The sequence below is a fragment of the Stylophora pistillata genome, chromosome 5 (assembly GCF_964205215.1).
Source record: "Stylophora pistillata chromosome 5, jaStyPist1.2, whole genome shotgun sequence".
In the NCBI taxonomy this organism is placed as follows: Eukaryota; Metazoa; Cnidaria; class Anthozoa; order Scleractinia; family Pocilloporidae; genus Stylophora; species Stylophora pistillata.
The window spans coordinates 2,542,116-2,562,767 of NC_142523.1; the positions used below are offsets into that span (position 1 = coordinate 2,542,116).

General features: G+C 38.6%; 2 protein-coding genes across 2 annotated transcripts; both read left to right on the forward strand.

Moving 5' to 3' along the window:
• Window positions 1-40: 40 nt before the first annotated feature.
• LOC111341156 (N-alpha-acetyltransferase daf-31) lies at window positions 41-5,542 on the forward strand. The gene is made up of 9 exons (XM_088761294.1): window positions 41-170; window positions 309-407; window positions 526-584; window positions 1,069-1,114; window positions 1,771-1,824; window positions 1,913-1,974; window positions 3,344-3,388; window positions 3,932-4,016; window positions 5,193-5,542. The coding sequence occupies exons 1-9, from the start codon at window positions 150-152 to the stop codon at window positions 5,391-5,393; spliced, it is 672 nt and encodes a 223-aa protein (XP_088617420.1). The 5' UTR covers window positions 41-149; the 3' UTR covers window positions 5,394-5,542.
• A 9,098-nt stretch (window positions 5,543-14,640) lies between these two features.
• LOC111343928 (uncharacterized) lies at window positions 14,641-18,672 on the forward strand. The gene is made up of 3 exons (XM_088762119.1): window positions 14,641-14,830; window positions 15,425-15,931; window positions 17,186-18,672. Exons 1-3 carry the CDS (start codon window positions 14,726-14,728, stop codon window positions 17,534-17,536), a joined length of 963 nt encoding a protein of 320 aa, XP_088618245.1. The 5' UTR covers window positions 14,641-14,725; the 3' UTR covers window positions 17,537-18,672.
• The last annotated feature ends 1,980 nt before the right edge of the window (window positions 18,673-20,652 follow it).

Sequence of the window (20,652 nt, forward strand, 5' to 3'; positions counted from 1 at the left end):
ACCTAAAAGAACTATGGGTAAGTTGAAAGACCGCTGATCACTAAATTTAATTTTTCATTCACCTGGGTTTAGACCGTCAATTTCACTACTCACAGGTCTGTGTCAAAATTAGTTAAAAGTTTCCAATATTCCTTCCAAAAGCAACTAAAATGAACATTAGGTGTGCTACGGTAAGTTTAAGTTATTTTTTCTTTAAATCTTCGTGCATTCAAGGCTTGATCTCGTGGTTTGGTCAAGATATGCCTATCCAAAACATTCTTGATTCGCACATGTTCTCCAGCTTTCCCTTTTATTTTTTGACATTTCAGCCTGAAGATCTCATGAATATGCAGCATTGTAACCTGCTGTGCTTACCTGAAAATTATCAAATGAAGTATTATTTCTACCACGGTCTATCTTGGCCTCAGGTTAGCAAACAAATAATTTACAAATCAGCTGGCTCAGATCATCATCCATGCATTCTGCGATTTATCACGTGTATGGTTTTCTTAATTATTTATTTTATTGTATCTTCTTTTGTTTCAGTTGTCATATGTTGCAGAGGATGAGAAGGGGAAGATTGTGGGATATGTACTGGCAAAAATGTAAGGAAAATCTCGAATGTTTTTAGTGATCGAGCCACATCAGACGTCTTGATTTGACAGGGAGCTATAATAATATAATGTGCAAACACTTAAGATAGCACTTGTCTTCTGGATTAATCCAACTCAACTTTACCATCACGAAGGTGAATTATAGGAGATATTTATCCCTTAAATAAAGTAACTAGTTTTTATTGATCGGTTTGAGAAAATATGGATATTATATCTGACGTGTTTAAAACAGTCAGTGAACATGTGTTGTTGATGTCTGTTTGTGGTGAAAACATTAATTACCCACTTACATGAAGTTCTGCTACCACTTTATTGTTCTTCCCTCATTTTATGTCATCTGTTAGCAGATCTACAAATGAACAGTGGAGTATAGTTTTCAAAATATGTCTTGTAGAAAAATCATACTTCTAGTTATTAAGTTGTCCTTTTTTCACTCATTCTTTCTCTCCTTTTTTGACATTTTTTTGGCTCTAAGGGAAGAAGAGCCTGATGAAGCTGTTCATGGGCATATCACTTCCTTGGTAATCATTTTGTACTCCTTATTAATTGTGGATTGTTAATAGTCAACGATGATGCTATCGTGTTACATACCATTTCCCCAGATGCTTGGTTCCTGAGATTTGATGTCGGAAAATGTTTTGTGGTACACCAGCCTCTGCCACTGCATTATCTAATTTTGTCCGCCCTACCTGAAAGCACCTTCAATGCTATTTCTACCCCCCTTCCTGAAATTACATACTAGTTTCCTCATTCTTTTCTTGAAATACAAATGACATCGTACTTGACCCTTTTACAGCCTAACATCACTATTCATCTTCTCCATACTGTTCTCTATACATTTCCTAAGGTGCTAATGAGGAGAATTTGGTTAACAATCAAGAGCTCCTTTAGTTGGTGATCATTTCCTCTATTCTCCTGACCTTAATGTTTGTTTCAGGGGTGATATTGTAAGGAGAATTTAGATGCAAGTCACTCTTAGAGGTGAAAGGGTTTATTAAAGAATTTATAATGAGCAAGAAAATAAAGTCAAGGACTGAAAGATATATTTGGGTAGCCTAGTACAACGCTGATAAAATCTAATCAGAGGATTGTATACTAGTAATCTCTGAGCTTATTGACAGAATTTGGTGGTGCTTGTACAATTTTAGAAAGCACTAATATTATATATACTCTACAGGCAGTTAAACGCTCTCACAGAAGACTGGGTTTGGCCCAAAAACTCATGGAACAGGTAATGTGTATCCATGGCATTCTCTAGGAATTAATTGCTGAAATTGCTTTAACATGTAAGTGATATAAAGAATCTGTTCTAAACATAGGCCTCCCGTGCTATGGTTGAATGTTTCAATGCCCAGTACGTCTCACTTCATGTAAGAAAAAGGTAAGACAAACCATGAGTTGTTTATTGGTTATATCAACTAAGTTAAAATTGTAAACTGGCCACCATAACGAGTTAAAAGCTGACGTTTCAAGCATTAGCCCTTCGTCAGAGCAAAGGGCTAATGCTCGAAAGGTCAGCTTTTTAACTCGTTATGGTGGCCAATGTACAATTTTAACTTATTTGATATAACCAATTACCTCGTTACCCCTACCAACACAGCACCACGGTTTCTCCAGAAACTTTCACCCTTTATTCATCAGTTGTTCAGTTTTGCTTTTGCTTAAGAGTGTTTTCTCAGAACGAGAATAGTTCTGTTCCTGTTTTCCTATTATGCATAGCTGATTATACCAAAGCCCTTATTACAAACAATATCCTTTGTTAGTATATACTAAAACAGTGGATAGCATTGAAGGCGCACTCTGATTGGCTAGTCAAACTCCGAATATCCTTTGCTATTTACCTCCAAGCAACTCGGGAAAAAATGGCATCCCGGTTTACATCCGTGACAAGCGAAGAAATCACTCAAATCAATTTTTGGTGCTGTATATTATCTCACTGTTTTCGTATATACTAAAACAACTATTCACCTCAGTGCCAGTGGTTAGCGGTGGATATTTACCTCGCCGCTTTGCAGCTCGGTAAATATCCACCACTAACCATCTCCACTTTGGTGAAAAGTTGTTAATTATGAGTGAGAAACTTAAAAACTTTACTCTCCCCAGACTCCACATCGTGATAACCTCTGAGAATTTTATGGTTTGTTTTCAAAAATTAACAGTACACGATTGGTGTAATCTTGAGTGAAGAGAGTTATTGCAAAAGGAAAATGTGTTTTCTAAGAAAAGGGTTCAGTGCAGTAGATATGATAGATAGAGGATGGCATGGCCTTGCGGGGATACAAAATCTCTCTTTGAGTGTTGAAGTGAACAAGTGAAATATTTTTGAGCTTGAGAAAAGAAATGTCATATCTCCAACCACCCATGTAATATACTATTTATTATATAAAGACCAATGAAAAACCAAACCATTTTGCTCACATTCCAAAAGGCACAACTTATTACATAACTATAGTTATAATGCTGTTATTTTCGTGAGTGAAGATAACATATTATTTTTGCATGTGAACATATCATGTTTTTGCATGAATGCTCACCTGGTACTTTATTGGTGTTTATATGAGAAATTAGAATTATATATCATACAAAATGAATACTGTATAAACTGCACATAACCATTGACAGCTCTTCAAATTATGCAGATGTAAAATATCTGTAACGATAAGTAACTTAAGAATTCTACAGTGTGTGCTTTCCTCAGAAATAATCTTTCACTCTACTGATGTAGCACACCATGATTTTTTTTTAAACAGCAATAGGGCAGCTCTTCATCTTTATAACAAGACACTGGGATTCAGGTTAGCTTCCTCAATAGAGTAAAATCTGGAACAAAGACTTGCACAAATTGTGTGGCTCCATAAAGTTGTATACTCACATCAAGAAGGGTGACCAGAAATACAATCTAAAGGGGTCGGGAGTTCTAAAAGTAAAGTTTTGGAGCATTTGTATGAAGAGAAATTTAGTAACTTGATTACTTTTGGAAGGGTAGGGTTAGGGTTAGGGAGGGGGGGGCTAGGTAGAATGGGTGAGGATGTTTTATGGTGTGGAACAGTTTGGTTATGAGATAGAATAAATATATGAAGTTCATATATTTTGAACTGCGGTATTAGATACGTATGATGTACGATCCTCGCAGTAGATTACGCTATTTATGCAATAGCGAAAATCAGACCTGAAAAAAATCAGGCCTGTACGGGACTCGAACCACTGACCTCTGCGATACTAGTGCAGTGCTCTAGTATTGCAGTTTGGTTATATCTTAAAATTTCCATATTCTTGTTTCAATGCACACATCTCACCATGAGATTGTTAAAGAACTGCTTTCTTTGTTTTCTAAACAGCATCTCGGAGATTGAGCCAAAATATTATGCTGATGGTGAAGATGCTTATGCCATGAAGAGAGATCTGACGGGTCTGAGGCTAGAGGTTTGTTTTCTGTCATTTGTGCATACAAGTTGTTGGATACAGATTTTATAACACCTTCATGACTTCCTTCCTCCAAGCGTCCTCATGGACTTTTAGTGCTCTGTTTTAGCTTTCACACACACACACACCATATCCACGATGAATTCTACAGTGTCGTGTGAAAATGAAGTCCCTAGTATGGTTTAGTGGACCCAAAAAAGTTGTCAGGGAAATCACAAAAATGTGTGTGTGTGTTTTTGTGCCCTCTGGGTGGCTAATGGTCTAAGTCTCAGACCAGACCAACACTCAGGGTCTTAAAATAACTGAGGAGAATGTGCTGCCTCTGCTGTGAAGTCTGCAAATGGTTGGACATTCCAGTCTTCTCAGGTGAGGACGGAAAACCATTGGCCCTTCTTCCTTCACCTTCTCTGTACTGGTTAGTAGGGGACGTTAAAGAACCCATGCACTTCTCTAAAGAGTAGGGAATATACAATGTAGCTCCCAATGTTGCAGTCTGGCCTTGATTCTGAAATTGGGGTCATCTGTAAAATATTCCTTTAAAAACTGGAAACCACTCAATGCAGTCTGGCCAGAGTCCCTCATAAAGTGATGTAAATCACCATGAGCATTATAGCATTTTAGTATAATTTCAGAGCTGAGCAAAGAGTTTCCAGCAATCTGATTGGTCAAGCGGTTCCTTATATGATGGTATATAAACCACTCCACGCGGTTTATAGAAAATGTTAAACTAAAATGTTAATAAATGTTACTAAAATGTTGTGATTTTAGAAATTTCTCTGTTGTTCAGTTCTGAAATTATACCAAAACAATTATTTGCCTCAGGCGAGGTGAATATTGTCGAATAATCCCCTTGACTTCGTCTCGGGGATTATTTGACGATATTCACCTCGCCTTCGGGGAATAATTTTTAAATAGAAATCCTTCATTTTTTATCATGAGGGGGAGGGGGAAGAGAAGTTGGGTAATCCTTTAATGAACTGGTATCCCTACTTCATACATTTAAGAGGTAGATACTTCTACAGCTACAGTCATATAAGGGGGGGAGGGGTGGGGGAGGGGTGGAGGGGTGAACCCAGACCTGACTAGAGATGCTTCTTGTCGTGTAAGGGTTCTTTATGACAGTGGCCTCTGCCTATTGATGTAGTCATTTAAACTTTGATTATTCAATGTATGTAGGAAAAAATTGCTGTTGCAAAAGGTCTTGAGGCATTAAATCTTGGTGATCAAACCAAAGAAGCAGATGAAAAATCTTCAGAGGACAGTAGCCATGATCACAAATGTTGTCCCCACTTCAGACATGTTAAGGAGGAGCTACCCAGCAGATGTCCGAGAACCACCCTTGAAGAGAAGAAGGAGGACACAAAAGAAGGATCTTAACGGCGAACTGAACAGATACAGAACTACAGTTTGCTCTTCCCTTTTTCTTCTGTCACTTTTCGTGATACCATTTTGTTCCCTGTAAATGCTATAGTTTGACTAATAACAAAAAATGCAAAAAAATAAAGGAAAAATTAGACAGCTTGAAATAGTTCCACCCCATATTGAAAGGTCACATGCTGGGATTTTCCTGCCAGTAGATGTGTGCAATTCATGCAGTAAAACAAACTTTGTTACTCCTTAAATCACTATTCACTGGTTATCGCCTAAACAATTACTTTCAATTGGAGCATGCAAGCAAGTTAGTATTTTGGGGATAGCTTTCTTCAAATGGAAGGAAGCTCACACTTCAGATGTGAGATATCTTCACGGTGAACCTGATCATGAAAGAGATGAACACTAAGTTTTCACTGATACCTTCCCAGGTAATAACCGGTATTATTAAAAACTGGATCATTGGATAATGCAATTCAAGACTTTTTATTGGCTTAGCCAATATGGTATATCAGCCAATATACCATAATCTACAAATATGGTAAGCGTACGCGCCAGCTTCAAATCAAAAGGGAGCTAAAAAATCCAGTTTCTTCTTACAAAATAATAATTTCTTGGGGGCGTTTTTAATTAAACAATTATTCCACTCGCGCTTGTTGGATATGAGATGATTATAGTCAACTCGGCGCTACGCGCTTCGTTGGCTATCTATCATCTCATATCCAACGCGCGCTCGTGGAATAATTGTTAAATAACCTCATATTGACCGTGGGACATATCAAAAACAGTCTCCATTTAGCAACAAGATGAGACAACTGGAGCAGTTCTACAGAATCTATTGCCCTGTGGATATCAGAATCTAGAAGCTCAGTTTTCCTAGAGATTAGCTCTAAAAACTAAAAGTTCTCAAGGACAGATAATGTTCAGAGACACATTGACATATGACTCTTCATAATACGTAAGGTTTGAAAACCGAGAAAGAGCTTTTAAAGGGTATATTCCCCAGACCGGATTCACTCACGGAATTGGTGGAATTCCCAACATTCTTCGTCATCATTCCTTTGAGGGATTCTACGAGAATCTCACTCGGGGCTCGGTTCGGAATGAACTCTGGGTAGGCAAGTGCAATGAACACACACTGGGTAACCCTTATACAGGATGGAATTCAGTGTCCCGGATCATGATTAAAGAAGTACCAGCATCCCAGTAGTCCTGTCATCAAAGCTGAATAGTCAATGAGCTCATGCGGGGATGACGTTAGTACCTAAATCTCAGAGTCAATCAAAATTAAACCTAAGTTAAAGACTAAATTATCTGAAAACATAATGCTGAGGGGAAAGCTAAATTACTTATAGTCGCAACGGAAAGATATGTAGGGAATCAACTTTGATTTTTCTCAATCGATGTCTCATATCATAAATAAAATATCAGAAAGAGAAACACGCTTGAATACTCTCTTGAACATGCTCTATTTACGCTGTTTACTTAATATGGCGAAGTGATCTGCATTAGTCATATTCAGTTTTTATATCTGCGCTCAGGTAAGGATGGGGGTGGGGTAGGGTGCGCTTTGATCTGTTTCGATCTGAAATAGGAAAAAAATTAATGACAAACTGTTTATTTTGTTTTACTCCCGTGATTAACCATTAAAAGTTCTGAAAACTGGAAAAGTTCAGAAATCACTGTCTTCGTGCGTATTTTCAACTATTGAGTTTTCTCCCACCTGCATCTGAATCAACCTCGGGCCGTTTTCTGCCCCAAAACGATATCGATAGACTTGAGAACGCATAGTATGTGACTGAAGAGATTTTTACTTCTAGAAATTAAAGACAAGAGGAAGTGAATTCAATTTATGTATAAACTACAAAAATTAGAACCGTGATGAAAATTCGCGTGTTGAAAGTGAAAACTACATTTTCTGAGTTGAGTGGCTCACAGCCACTTTGATTCATTTTACTTTGTCTTTGTCGATAGATGTGCATATGTTGGTCACCAAATATAAAGGTTTTTTGATGAGCTTGCTTTCTTCGATGTTTTTTTTTTTTTTTCATAGATTTTCTTCGTAGCAGGATTCCTCCCTGATAAATTACATGACAATACGGCCCTCAAAGTCATACAAAGGCAACATTCAAGTAGACGATTCTAATGAAAAATGCAACAGATGGTTCAACGGTAATGAATGCAGTAAACCTTTGCCGATTGAAACAATCCTCCACACCAACTATGATACTTGGTGAAAGTTCCGGGTGACTGAAATTTCAAGATGGCACGCAAAAAACCTATCGCAGCGGATTTACAATAAATTTAAGAGGCGAATGGTTTAAACAACCGGTAATAGACATCTTTGTTATTAGAGGTCATTAGATTACTCAATATTTCTTAGAGAGGTGGGGAGGGGGCAGGGGGTAGGAGGGGAGGGCAGGGCAGGGGGATTTAGTCCGTGCACAGAGCTCAGTGAAATTTCAAACAATTTGTACTGCATCGTCAATGGATAATTTTCTTCAATATAGCCAATATTTGTCAAAGCTAAAAAGAAAGTTATGCTCTGTTTGGGAGCTTTATAACTAAACTACAGCACCGTTCTTTTTATCTTGATTTTCCTCCGGCTTTTCTTTCCAATCATTTAAGTCTACTAACTATGCACTGAATTTATTTCGTTATTTACTGACCATCCGGTTTGAAGTTCATATTGGACATCTTAGACCCTCCAGGGGTTTACATCGATATCATCAATATTATCCTTTTACTGTCGATTTACAGCAAATAACACCTACAAAGAACTGTGAACAGAACTTGAAGAGAAAATCAACTGGTTGAGCAGACGACGCCAAAAAAGTCTGACATCTTGATGTCGGCGATATATTACTGACTTCCGTCAGCCATGAAACACTCCTTTACAATAAATCTACCCCCCCCACCCCCCTCCCCTCACACCGCTCAGATAATGGTACTTAGGATAACAACCTCGTTCCCAGGGAAAAGGCCCCGGGAACGAGGGGTTGATAGGATAAATATGCTATCAAAGAGAGAAAAGATACAAAGATAACTCGTTTAAGCAAAATAAAACAAAATTAGAGAAAATATCGGATGTGACTTTTTGCCTTTATGGTATATCAAATTTACCCTTTAAATCCCAGAATTTGATTGACAGTTCTCCGCTGTAACGGCTACACATTTCCATGTGACTTGGATTTGAGAATTCGGTGTAAGATCAAAATAACAACCTCTATCTGATAAGTTTGAGTATTCTCCCTACCTGAAACTGGATAATGTATCGATATTCATAAGGAGAAGTGACAAGTTCATCACTTCTGGGATCAAAAGGGTTACTGATTGAAAGACCTTATCAGTCTTTTTTTTCATTACGTGTAGCGCAACAGAAATCACAGTCATACAAATACCGTCCTCGTGACTTTAAAGATTAAACATTCCAGTTTCTTTCTTTTGAGGGGATCGCCTTATCTTTTGTAAAGCGGACAATTACGGGAGATCAACTAGCAAATATTTCAAGAAAACGAATCAGTCACGCTCTTCGGCTAGGAGAAAAATGTGAAAAAAGAAGACTTCCTTGAAGCGAGTGTGAGCATGTCTGTGGAACATGTACCTGGTGCGCTGAAGCAAGTGATATCAAGGAAGAGTTCAAGTAAATATCCAATCGTTGTCTTAGATGGGAATCGTGTTCCCTTTTAGCAAAGTATATTCAAGTAAGCCGGAAGTGGGCGACTCCGAAGTTCTTCTGTTTCGGTTCTAAAATCATCAGTATAAAAGCATTTCACGTTCAAATTCCATTCCTTTGACGTTCAAACTCGAAAAGTACGGCTTTTTCTTTTTAAAAAGATAAATCGATCACCTGTGAGGAGTACATGCTACTTATTTTTGTAAACCTTGAGAAAATTACATCAGCCAGGGTCAATTGCTTAATTGCTTGTCCAAAAACATCCAAATGTAATTCAAGGAGAAAGTAGAAACGGAACTCAAAGACAAGGAGAACGTAAATCCTGCGTTAGCTCGACTGTTCCGATCGCGCTGATGCTTGTGATACGTGAACCCCGTACACATGAACGATAACCAATCATTATCGTTTGCAAATAAACTGATGTTCCTGTTGTGCAAAGACGAGCCAAGACTGATCTGTGTTATATGCAAAGGAATAAGCTGTCTATGTTCAAAGGCTTTGTTTTCTGGAGCAGTGAAGATCTAACAAGTTATAATCAACAGCAATCAATATAACCCGGCCATGCAGGGTGTTTCCTTGTTGGCTCTTATCGCCGTCAGTTCCTTTATGTACCTATTAACAAATGCCAACGAACTTCAGACGAATGTTTCATCGTCACAATGCAAGGTAAGCACCGCCTCTTAACTTTGGTAACAGAGTCATTTTTCAGTCGTTTTGATAGTTCTACATAGCAATGAACAGCGCCGTATTTCACAGTTAAATTTCACGAGTGAAGTGCATCAGAGTATAGCTCAAATAATGTTTTTCATCTAAAAACGCAATCTAGCACATTGAAAATCGGAAAAGAAGCAAAATGTATCATACGATACATTCTCTCCTTTAGGGCTCTAAAGGAGAGAGAGGAAGTAAAGGCGTAAATGGTATGGGTATCCCTGGGATAACTGGCCCCAGGAGTCCCAAAGGATTCAAAGGTGATAGGGGGATCAGAGGAACAAAAGGAAAGAAAGGAAATGCTGCAAATATTGACCCAAGACAGCTGGCTAATTGGAAACAATGTGCATGGAAATCATTAACGGATAAGGACAGTGGAAAAATAAAGGTGAGTAACCTTTATATTTGCAGATAATTTTTCAATTATTTGAGCTCATTGGATAATAATTAGGGACCAATAAGGTTTACAAAGCTCAAAAAGAAAGGTATCAGTTACCTCCTTGACGACATTGAATTCTTTAGAAACTTCTAAATGAGATTTGAATTTGAGGTCGCTCTATTAGTAGACAAATTTTCAGTGAAGGAGTCTAAATCTTGGAGAAATAATTTGGATATATCAATAAAAGTTGAAATGGTAAATTGGCCACCGTAACGATTACAAAAGCTGACGTTTCGAGCGTTAGCCCTTCGTCGGAGCGAATAGAGGAATTGTGGGTTGTGTGTGCTTTTAAACACGAAGGCACCCTATAAAAGGAGCCTTAGGTCCCACTGGACCATTTGTCAATCAAACATCGTGTGATGTACAGCTCTTAGAGTCAAGTCAGCTTGAGCTTCAGCTACTCCAAAGCAGTGAACGCGGGCGCATTACTCAAAATTGTTTTATGTCTTCGTCACAATACAAGAATTTTTTAGATTTTTATTTCCTTTCTCCAATGGAAACTGTCTTTACTTCTGGCGGTAAATTTGAGATCGAATTAGGTGGTTCGCACGTTACCTCATGCCACCATGCTGGTGGAAGTAAACAATAGATATCTCATTAGCTCCTTTTGTTCGTCTACCAGCATTTAAATTTGACCCGCACACGTCAACGGTGAGTGAAAAATGAGCCTAGGTCTACCCAGGGACGACTTCCTTATATAGCGCGCCTTCGTGTTTAAAGGCAGAAAATGGAGCTACGTTATTGGTGGGAACATGGCAACGAGAAAAACACGAATAAATTAGTGGAATGAAAAAGCATTCGTTGATTCCTGGGGGAGATTTAGACTGCTGGTTTGAAAGATGAGCTTTTGTTCAAGAGTTTTACGGCTTTCCGTGCTACCTAAGTGTAAGGAAATACCGCAGATTGCCATATGTTGCTTAGAATGATTAGGTAAATTAAAGTGTCTAGCGACTGGTTTCGATGTGTCGTTGTCATTCTTTTCCACGTCGCGAAGGTGTTCTCGGAATCGGTCACCTAGTATTCTTCCTGTTTCGCCGATGTATATCTTTTTGCAATAAGTGCAAGTTATGCAATAGATTACATTGGCGGAGGTGCACGTGAAGTGATCGGTGATCTTAATGGATCGTTTGGGTCCCGATATTTTATCAGTGTTGTGAATGAAAGGACACGTTTTGCATCGTGCACGATTGCACGATGCAAATCTTAGAGAAGCTGATTTCATTGAGAAGTGTATCATTTGCCTCCTAAGAGAAGGCATAAGTAGCATCTCTTCATAGTGATCGTTAATCAGCTTGAACCAAACTTTTCCAGCAAACGTAACTCACATGCGAATAAACAACCGCGAAACTCTTTGATTTGTTACACTGATTGTAACGTCAGCCAGAGAGGCTGAGAATTTTCCCGCGTGCCACATTGGTTAATATTAGTCTTAGTTTATATAGCAAGAAGGAGAATGTTCTGTTTAAGTGTGTGTGTGTGTGTGTGGGGTACAACTTTGAATTTAGCTCGAGCTTTTACTTTTCGATTAGAAACTAGTACAAAGTTGTTTCTTCGTTCTTTCATACTTTTGTCCAAATGTCATATACTTTAACCCAGACTACTTTTCAGACCCAGACTACCAGCTCCAACGAAGGGCTAACGCTCGAAACGTCAGCTTTTGTAATCGTTACGGTGGCCAATTTACCATTTCAACTTTGTTGATATATCCAAATCACTTTTCAAGTAATTTGAACCTAACTAAAAATGCTCTTTTTCCTGTTTGTAAATTTTTACCAGGAATGCTCTTTCAACAAACTGTATGACAATACGGCCCTTAAAGTCTCATTCCAAGGAAACATTGATATATTCTCTGATCAAAAGTGCAACAGATGGTATTTTATGTTCAATGGTAATGAATGTAACGGTCCTTTGCCGATTGATTTGGTTCTTTACACCGACTGGAGTGGTGGAATTAACAACCTCCATCGTCACGGTTCCCTTGAAGGATTCTGCGAGAATCTCACTCGGGGCTCGGTTCGGATTGAACTCTGGGTAGGCAAGTGCAATTCGTACACACTGGGTGACGCTTACACAGGATAGAATTCAGTGTCCCGGATCATGATTGAAGAAGTACCGCCATCCCAGTAGTCCTGTTATCAAAGCTGAATAGTCAATGAGCTCATGCAGGGAGGATGTTAGTACATAAATTTCAGAGTCAATCAAAATTAAACCTAAGTTAAAGACTAAATCTTTTTAAAAATAAAGCCGAGGGGAAAGTTAAATTACCTATAATCGCGATGGAAAGATATGTAGGGAATCAAACTTGATTTTTGGCAATCAATGTCTCATACTATTAATAAAATATCAAAAAGAAAAACGCGCTTGAGTACTCTCTTTAATATGCTCTATTTACGCTGTTTACTTAATATGGGGAGGTGATCATGATCTGCATGAATCCTGTACATAGTTTTTCTATCTACGCTCAGGTAAGGAGGGGGAGTGGGGTGAGGTGCACTTAAATCTGTTTAAATATGAAAAAGGGAAAAAAACTGACAAAGCTACTTCAAATCCCGTTAAACGATACAAAATGATAATTTCGTTTTACGTGGCCGACAAAAAAACCGATCGCAGGAGTTTAACCGCTATAACTTTTAGAGATGAACATTTTGAACACATGTTAGTAGATTTCTTCGTTATAGTTCATTAGATTAATTATTTCGTTGAGGTGTGGGAGGGGGGCAGGGGGTGGGAGGGCAGGGGAGGGGAAGGGGCATTAGTCTATGCTCAGCGAAATTTCGAACACTATGTATTATATCGTCAGTGCATAATTTTCTTTAATTTAGCCAATATATGTCAAAACTAAAACAAACGTTAATGCTCTGTTTGGGAGGTCCATAGCTAAACTACAGCACCGTTGGTTTTATCTTGATTTTTCTCCGGCTTTTCAATCCAGTCATTCAAGTGTACTAATCATGCACTGAATTTATTTCGTTATCTATCGATCATTCGGTTTGAAGTTTTAATTGGATATCTTAGCCCCGCTGGGGTTTGCATTGATATCATCAATATTATCCTTCTACTGTCGATCTAGAGCAAATAACACACACAAAGTACTGTGAACATAAGTTGAAGAGGAAATCAACTGGATTCGCAAACGAAGCTTAAAAGTCTGACACCTTGATGTCGGCGAGGTATTATCACTTCCGACAGCCATGCTCCTTTGCGATAAATCTACCCCCACCCTTCTCCCCTGAAATACTCGTTTGCAATTAATCTACCCCCACCCCTCTTCCCTAATACCGCTCAGGCAATGGTGCATAAGATAAATATGCTTTCAAAGAGAGAAAAATATTCAACGATAACTCGCTTAAGCAAAATAATATGAAATTACAGAAAATATCCCATGTGACCCTTTACTTCCATGATATATCAAATTAACCCTTTAAATCCCAAGATTTGATTGTTAATTCTCCCCTGTAACTGCTGCACATTTCCTTGTAACTTAGATTCGAGAATTTTTGTGTTAGATCAAGTAACAACTTCAGGCTGATAACTTTAAGTATTCTCATTACCTGATACTGAATAATGTATCGATATCACAAGGAGAGGTTACATGTTAATCCGCACTCCTGGGGTTTAATGGATTAACCGATCTACAGACCCCGCACTATTTCTTCTCCTTACTTGTGGCACAACAAAAATCACAATTAAAAAAATACTGTCCTCGGAGCTTTAAAGCTTAAACATTCCAGTTTCCTTCTTTTGAGAAGATCGCCTTGTTATCTTTTGTTAAGCGGACAATAACGCCAGATCAGCTGGCAAATATTTTAGGAAAACAAACCAGTCACGCTCTTCGGCCAATAGAGAATGCGGAAAGGAAGATGAGTGTGAGCACGTCTATGGCAGATGTACATGATGCGCTGAAGCAAGTGATATCAAGGAAGAGTTCGAGCGAATATCCAATCGTTATGTCTCAGATAGGAATCGTATTCCTTCTTATCAAAGTACATCGACTTAGCCGGAAGCAGATGACTTCCAAATTATTCTGTTTCGATTTTAAAATCATCAGTATAAACGCATTTCACATTCAAATAGTATTACCTTGACGTTGAAACTCGAAAACTACGGCTTTTTTATTTTTTATCATAAGATGAACTCTTCTTCCAATACCAGTACGTGCTCCTTATTTTTGTAAACTTTTAGAAAATTACATGAGCCAGAGGTCAATTGCTTGTCCAAAACATCCAATTTTCATTTGGGAGAACGCAGAAACAGAAAAAGAGAACTTGAATCCTGCTTTAGCGCGACTTTTCCAATGGCGCTGATGCACGTGATATGTTAACCACGTACACATGAACAGTAACCAATCATTATCATCTTAGGATGGAATGATGTTCCTGTTGTGCAAAGACGAGCTGAGGCTAATCTGTGTTATATGCAAAGGAATAAGCTGTCTACGTTCAAAGGGTTTGTTTGTCAGAGCATTAAAGATCCAGCAAGTTTATAATCAACAGCATCCAATATAACGCAGCCATGCAGGATTTCTCCTTGGCTGCGCTTATCGCCATCAGTTCCTTTATGTACTTATTAACAAATGCCAACGAACTTCAAAGGAATGTTTCATCATCACAATGCAAGGTAAGCACTGGCTGTTAACTTTGCTAACAGAGTCGTTTGTCAGTTATTTTGCTAGTTGTACTTGACAATAATCATCACCGTATTTCACTGTTAAATCGCACGAATGAAGTGCATCAGAGGATAGTACAAAGAATTTGTTCACCAAAAGCGCAATCTAGCCAGTGAAAATCGGAAAAGAAGCAAAATGTATCATAAGATAATAACGTTTGCGGTAAACTTCCGGTTTGGGCAGATCCCACCGATGTCCAAAACAGAGTATTTTTCTGTTTTTACTTCGTCCTTGTGCCAAATGAAAGCCACATTTCGATTTCCTTATTGGATAAAAACCTGCAAAGGTCTATGATTCAACAAGATTGTTTGATTTTATCTGAGTAGATAATTCAAAATGTTTCCAGGATAAAATGTTATAATCCAACGTGACGGCTCTTTGATCGCAATGTTACAAGTAGCATACCAAGTAAGTAAATCTGACATGTCGAAATGCCAGGCCAATCATCATCTGCTCATCGATGTCCAAAAAAAAAGAAAGCGTGACGGAAAAAACGCATTCAATCTGAAGCTTAAAAATTATTTTCCTGTCCTCTTTGCAAACAGTCGTGCTCGTCATGTGGAATGCCAGGACTGCCGGGAATGCAGGGAAGGCCTGGATACAACGGAATACCGGGAACCCCAGGAGTGCCGGGCTCGTCTGGTCCTTCAGGTCCGCCGGGAAGAAGTGGCGACACGGGAATAAAGGGTCGTCAAGGAGATGGAGGAATCCCCGGTAAACCTGGCTTAAGAGGCCCCCGGGGGCACAAAGGGCTGACTGGAGAAAAAGGAGAAATTGGTAGCATGGGGGAAAAGGGCAGAGAAGGAATTCCCGGGAAAATTGGTCCAAGAGGCTACAAGGGCTCTAAAGGAGAAACAGGAAGCAAAGGCGGGAATGGTGCGGGTATCCCTGGGATGACTGGCCCCAGGGGTCCCAAAGGATACAAAGGAGAAAGAGGAATCGGAACAAAGGGACAGAAAGGAGATGGAGCAAATATTGTCCCCAGACAGCTGGCCAACTGGAAACAGTGCGCATGGAGGGCAGAAACGGATACGGACAGCGGTAAAATAAAGGTGAGTAGCCTCTATACCTCAGTTCGCAAACATTGGAGCTCCTTAGATGCGATTTAGCGGTTAGAAAACTTCAGTGCATGAGTGAGTTGGGATTGAACCTATTGAGGAGCGTGTTAGTTAGTTGCCCACCAGAAGACACTTTAACTTTAACTTTAACTTAGTCAATCAACTGACACCTACACCACAAGAAGAAGCGCATCGATCTAACTAAAAATGACTATGAGCCTGTAGCATCATTTTCTTCAGATTATCCTTTTTTCCTCCTCCACCATCCGGAATTTTCAACTGGTTTAAAGTTACATATTATCGTTCAGTTTCATAGTCAGTACTTTAGTAGGATGTAGTGTTCGTCCACACGCTAATGATCACCTACCGACAGTCTTTACATAACTTTACCGGAGGTTAAGCAATTTCCACAAGATTATCAATGAAATTAATCAGTATGAGCCGTAAACATCTGCTTTTCTTAGTCTTCGTATAAAGTAACCCAACATAATTGAAACCAAATCATTTTTAGGTACGCTGACCGATCATGACCTTTACTTAATGAATCAGTCAGTACAGACTGTACATACTGTAGTTGGAAGGAACTCCTTGCCTAGCCGCTGGGCAGGGAAGTCATGTCCAAAGAGGCGTCTTTACAACGTTATAAGACAGTTATTCCAACCACAACTTGAACCCCCTATGGCCACAGAACAAAAGTTGTACCTTTTCTTCACAAAAAGGTTTTTTTTTTTTTTTTAACGAGTCAGCCGTGTGTCCAGTATCTGACTAAGTTCTACTCGTATTACTTTTTAACTGGCCACATCGATGTTGTAGGAGCTGGTTATCGTGAGAATCTCAATTCAAATCTATTTATATAGTACACAATTTTCTATGTAAGAACATGTAGTTTTGGTGTTGAGGCTGGAAGCTCTTCGTCTGAAAACATTCTTAACACGTTCCTAAAGTTGTGTCGTAATTTATCAATTCGGACATGACCAGACTATGTTCGACTTTTAGACCACCGTTTTACATTTCTCCTACCCTCGATTTTACTTCTCACCAAAGTAAGAAAAAAAGAGCCGTTCATGACTGACTTTCAGCCTAAGTATCTTCTTAGTGTGTTCTTACAAAAAAAAGTCTAACGATTAGTCCGCTTTGATAACAACAGGTTTCATATATTATTTATTTCGCCTCCGCATTTTTTTATCAGTGCTCATGATATTTTATAGGGGTTATTTTTTTCAGTGTGTTTCATGATTTTTTTTTCAGGAATGTTCTTTTAACAAACTATACCAAAATACGGCCCTAAAAGTCTCATACCAAGGAAACATTCGTTTACGCAATTCCAATTACAAATGCAGCAGATGGTATTTCAAGTTCAACGGAAATGAATGCAGCGGACCTTTGCCAGTTGATTCAGTCCTCTACACTCTTTATAGTTCAACGCCCAACATCCTCCGACCTCATTTCTTTGAAGGTTTCTGTGAGAATCTCCCGCGAGGAACGATTCGCGTTGAACTCTGGATAGGCAAGTGTTCCGGGTATTCACCGGGTAACGCTTACACAGGATGGAATTCAGTGTCTCGGATCATGATTGAAGAAGTACCACCATCCCAGTAGTCCTGTCATGAAATCTGAATAGTCAGTGAGTCTATGGGGAGGACGTTAGCTAAATTAAATTAAAGCTGAATTACTTAGAGTCGCAGTGGAAAGATATATTGGGAATCGACTTTGATTTTTGGCAATCAATATCTCATACTTTAAGGAAAATACCAGAAAGAAAGACTCGTTTGAATACTCTATTGGATATTTAACAATTATTCCACGAGCGCGCGTTGGATATGAGATGATAGATAGCCAACGAGGCGCGTAGCGCCGAGTTGGTTATAATCATTTCATATCCAACAAGCGCGAGTGGAATAATTGTTTTATTAAAAACGTTAAATTAAATTAAATTTTATTCAATTTTTAGCTCCCTTTTAATTTTAATCTGACACGTACGCTTGCCATATTTGTAGATTATGGTATATTGGCTGATATACCATAATGGCTAAGCCAATAAAAAGTCTTGAATTGCATTATCCAATGATCTAGTGTTTAATAATCTCTATTTATTATGTAGATACTGATGAAATACCAGGATTTCTCCTTTTACTAAAAAATCATATCTTCACCGCGCGCAGTGAAGATACTATTTTATCTTTCACATGTGAGGACATTGGTGTGGCCATGGTTACCAACATAATTACCCAATTGCTGTTTCGAAAATGAATAAAAAAGTTGTCTTTTATGTGGAAATTTCATCAGTATCTATATAATAAACAGAACATTATATGGCTGCTCGGGGATACGAATTTTATCTTCTCGTGCTGAAAGTATCTCTCACGAGTGAGCGCAGCGAACTCGTAAGAGATACTTTCATCACTCGAAGATAAAATTCGTATCCCTGCGCAGCCATGTAATATCCTCTATTTACGCTACTTACTTGCTAAGGGGAAGTGATGTGCATGAATCGTACCGTTTTTATATCTGTGCTCGAGGAAGGAGGGCGGTGGGAAGGGTGAGGTGCACTTAATTCTGAAAAAATAATGAGAAAGTTACTTCAAATCCGCTTAATAGTAACATAATTTTCGTTTTTTGTTCCCGGGTTGGCCGTTAAGAGTTCTGAAAGCTGGTAAAGTTCAGAAATCGCACCTGTTTTTTGTACGAATTTTTTAAAACTATAATGATAAATAAAAGTAAACAAATAAGTAAAACACTTGGACTGTCTTATCAACGAGATTGTACTCAGCAAGGCAGGAACTGAAACCATGGAAGAAGTCTTTGCCTAAATCTTTCGTGCGAATAATTGTCTTAAAGTAGTCCTCCAAAAAGTGTTCGTAGGAAATCGCAAAAATTCCTTTTGGATGCAAATTTTGCGTGTTGGGTGTACACAAATCGAACCCAATTCTCTCGCTCTTAATTGTTCACGGGACTACGTTGTAAAGAAACCTTGGAAGCATTGTTTGTACTATCGCCGCAGTCTTGCAACACTAATTTAGTTCCCCGTTTGGGGAACAAGAAAGCCCAAGCTCGATGCCCTTACTTCCTGATCAGAGCGTTCGACATGAAACATCACACGGCTGAAAAAGCCGTGCCGATGGTTAATTTAAATAATGGAGGAACAGGATCAAAGGCAATCAAACCTGGGCTTGGACTAATTTATGCACGTCGCTGAGAGAACTAGAAAAGCTGTCTGAAATCAAACTTTAAAACAATTTACAAATCAAACAAAGTAAAAAATTCGCACTAGGAATAATTTTCATCGGGTGAAGGTAAATTTCTAAATATTGCAGGAAAAAAGTGAACGCCGTCTTAGAACTACATATGCGCTTTTGAACAAATAAGATAAAAGAAGTATTTCGGATCCCGTGCTTCGATGCTTTCGCTCTATTCTTTATTCAGAAACTGAAAAGCAAATGTCTGACTTATGATTGAGCTGACAGCTACTCTCTACTCCTCTACTGATTCTCTGCCGAAACCACAGCATACACGGAAGTGAATAAGTCCAAGCTGAGTCCAAAAGAAAATTGTTTGCTCTTACACTGGATTTAAGGTAGTTGAGTAAAACCAGGATCTGCGGGATAAGACAATATGCGTAATAAAATTGAATGTCTTTTCCTCGTTAGAAAATCAGGAGTCGCTTATTTGCTCTACACGCAAATATACTTGTATCTACTGGCTGTAACTGATTCAAACTTAAAAAGCCCTATATGGCCATAAAAAAGGATAAAATTATACGCGCGTCAGCTCAGCCCTCAGACAGCGTCAATGTTTGTGAAATATCAATCAAGCACACGTGCTCATCGGCCAATCGTTTAGTTTCAGAGTGATCGATGTTCCCCTTACATTTCTAGATCAGTAGCGGGGATTAACCAAATAAGTGTCACCAACCTTCTCTCACCAACAACACAGTTATCCCAACCAGAGCTTGAGCCTCGCATGGTAACAGAAGAAAAATTGGATTTACCTTTCTTTACAAATTAATTTCAGTATTTACAGTTGAGCGTGTCCAGTATTAGATGATTTTCCTTTTTAACCAGCCAAATCGATGTTATAGGGGCTGGTAATCGTGAGAAATTCGATTCAAATCCAATACACTTTCTTTTATATATATATAAGAGTAGCTGAGATCAACTGGCAAATATTTCAGGTTCTAAAAAAAGGCTAACATTAGTCTTTGATAACAACAGGCTTCATGGATTATTCCGCGTCCGCATTTTTTGTAGTGCCCATGATATTTTTAGTTGGGTTATTTTCTCTCAATGTGTTTCATAATTTTGTTTTCAGGAATGCTCTTATCAAACTGCACCAAAATGAGACAGTGAAGAGAATTGATGTTTTTATCTTGGGAGTGAAATTAAAGAGTTTACTAAATAATAATAAATAATAAACGAATAATAAACTCGAAACTCCTGCTCTCTCCTTTTTCTTAGTGTGCAACATAAATGTTTAAACGTAAACATTCCAGTTTCTGCCTTGGAAGAGGATCGGCTTAGGTTCCGTTATAACAATGACGGAAGGTTGGCGGCTAGCAAATATTTCAGGAAAACAAAGCGGCCACATTCCTCAAACAGGAAACGAAAAGACTTGTTTGAAGTGAGAATATCTGTTGTGCGTGTATCTGGCGCGCTGAAGTAAGTGATATTAAGGAAAAGTTCAAGCGAATATCCAATCATCGTTATGTCTTAGACAGG

Coding starts and splice junctions, on each gene's coding strand:
- LOC111341156 (XM_088761294.1), top strand. CDS start 150: ATGAACATTAGGTGTGCTACG. Junction 3,389..3,931: donor AACAAGACACTGGGATTCAG/GTTAGCTTCCTC, acceptor TTTTCTAAACAG/CATCTCGGAGATTGAGCCAA. Junction 4,017..5,192: donor TGACGGGTCTGAGGCTAGAG/GTTTGTTTTCTG, acceptor CAATGTATGTAG/GAAAAAATTGCTGTTGCAAA.
- LOC111343928 (XM_088762119.1), top strand. CDS start 14,726: ATGCAGGATTTCTCCTTGGCTGCGCTTATCGCCATCAGTTCCTTTATG. Junction 14,831..15,424: donor TTTCATCATCACAATGCAAG/GTAAGCACTGGC, acceptor CTTTGCAAACAG/TCGTGCTCGTCATGTGGAAT. Junction 15,932..17,185: donor CGGACAGCGGTAAAATAAAG/GTGAGTAGCCTC, acceptor TTTTTTTTTCAG/GAATGTTCTTTTAACAAACT.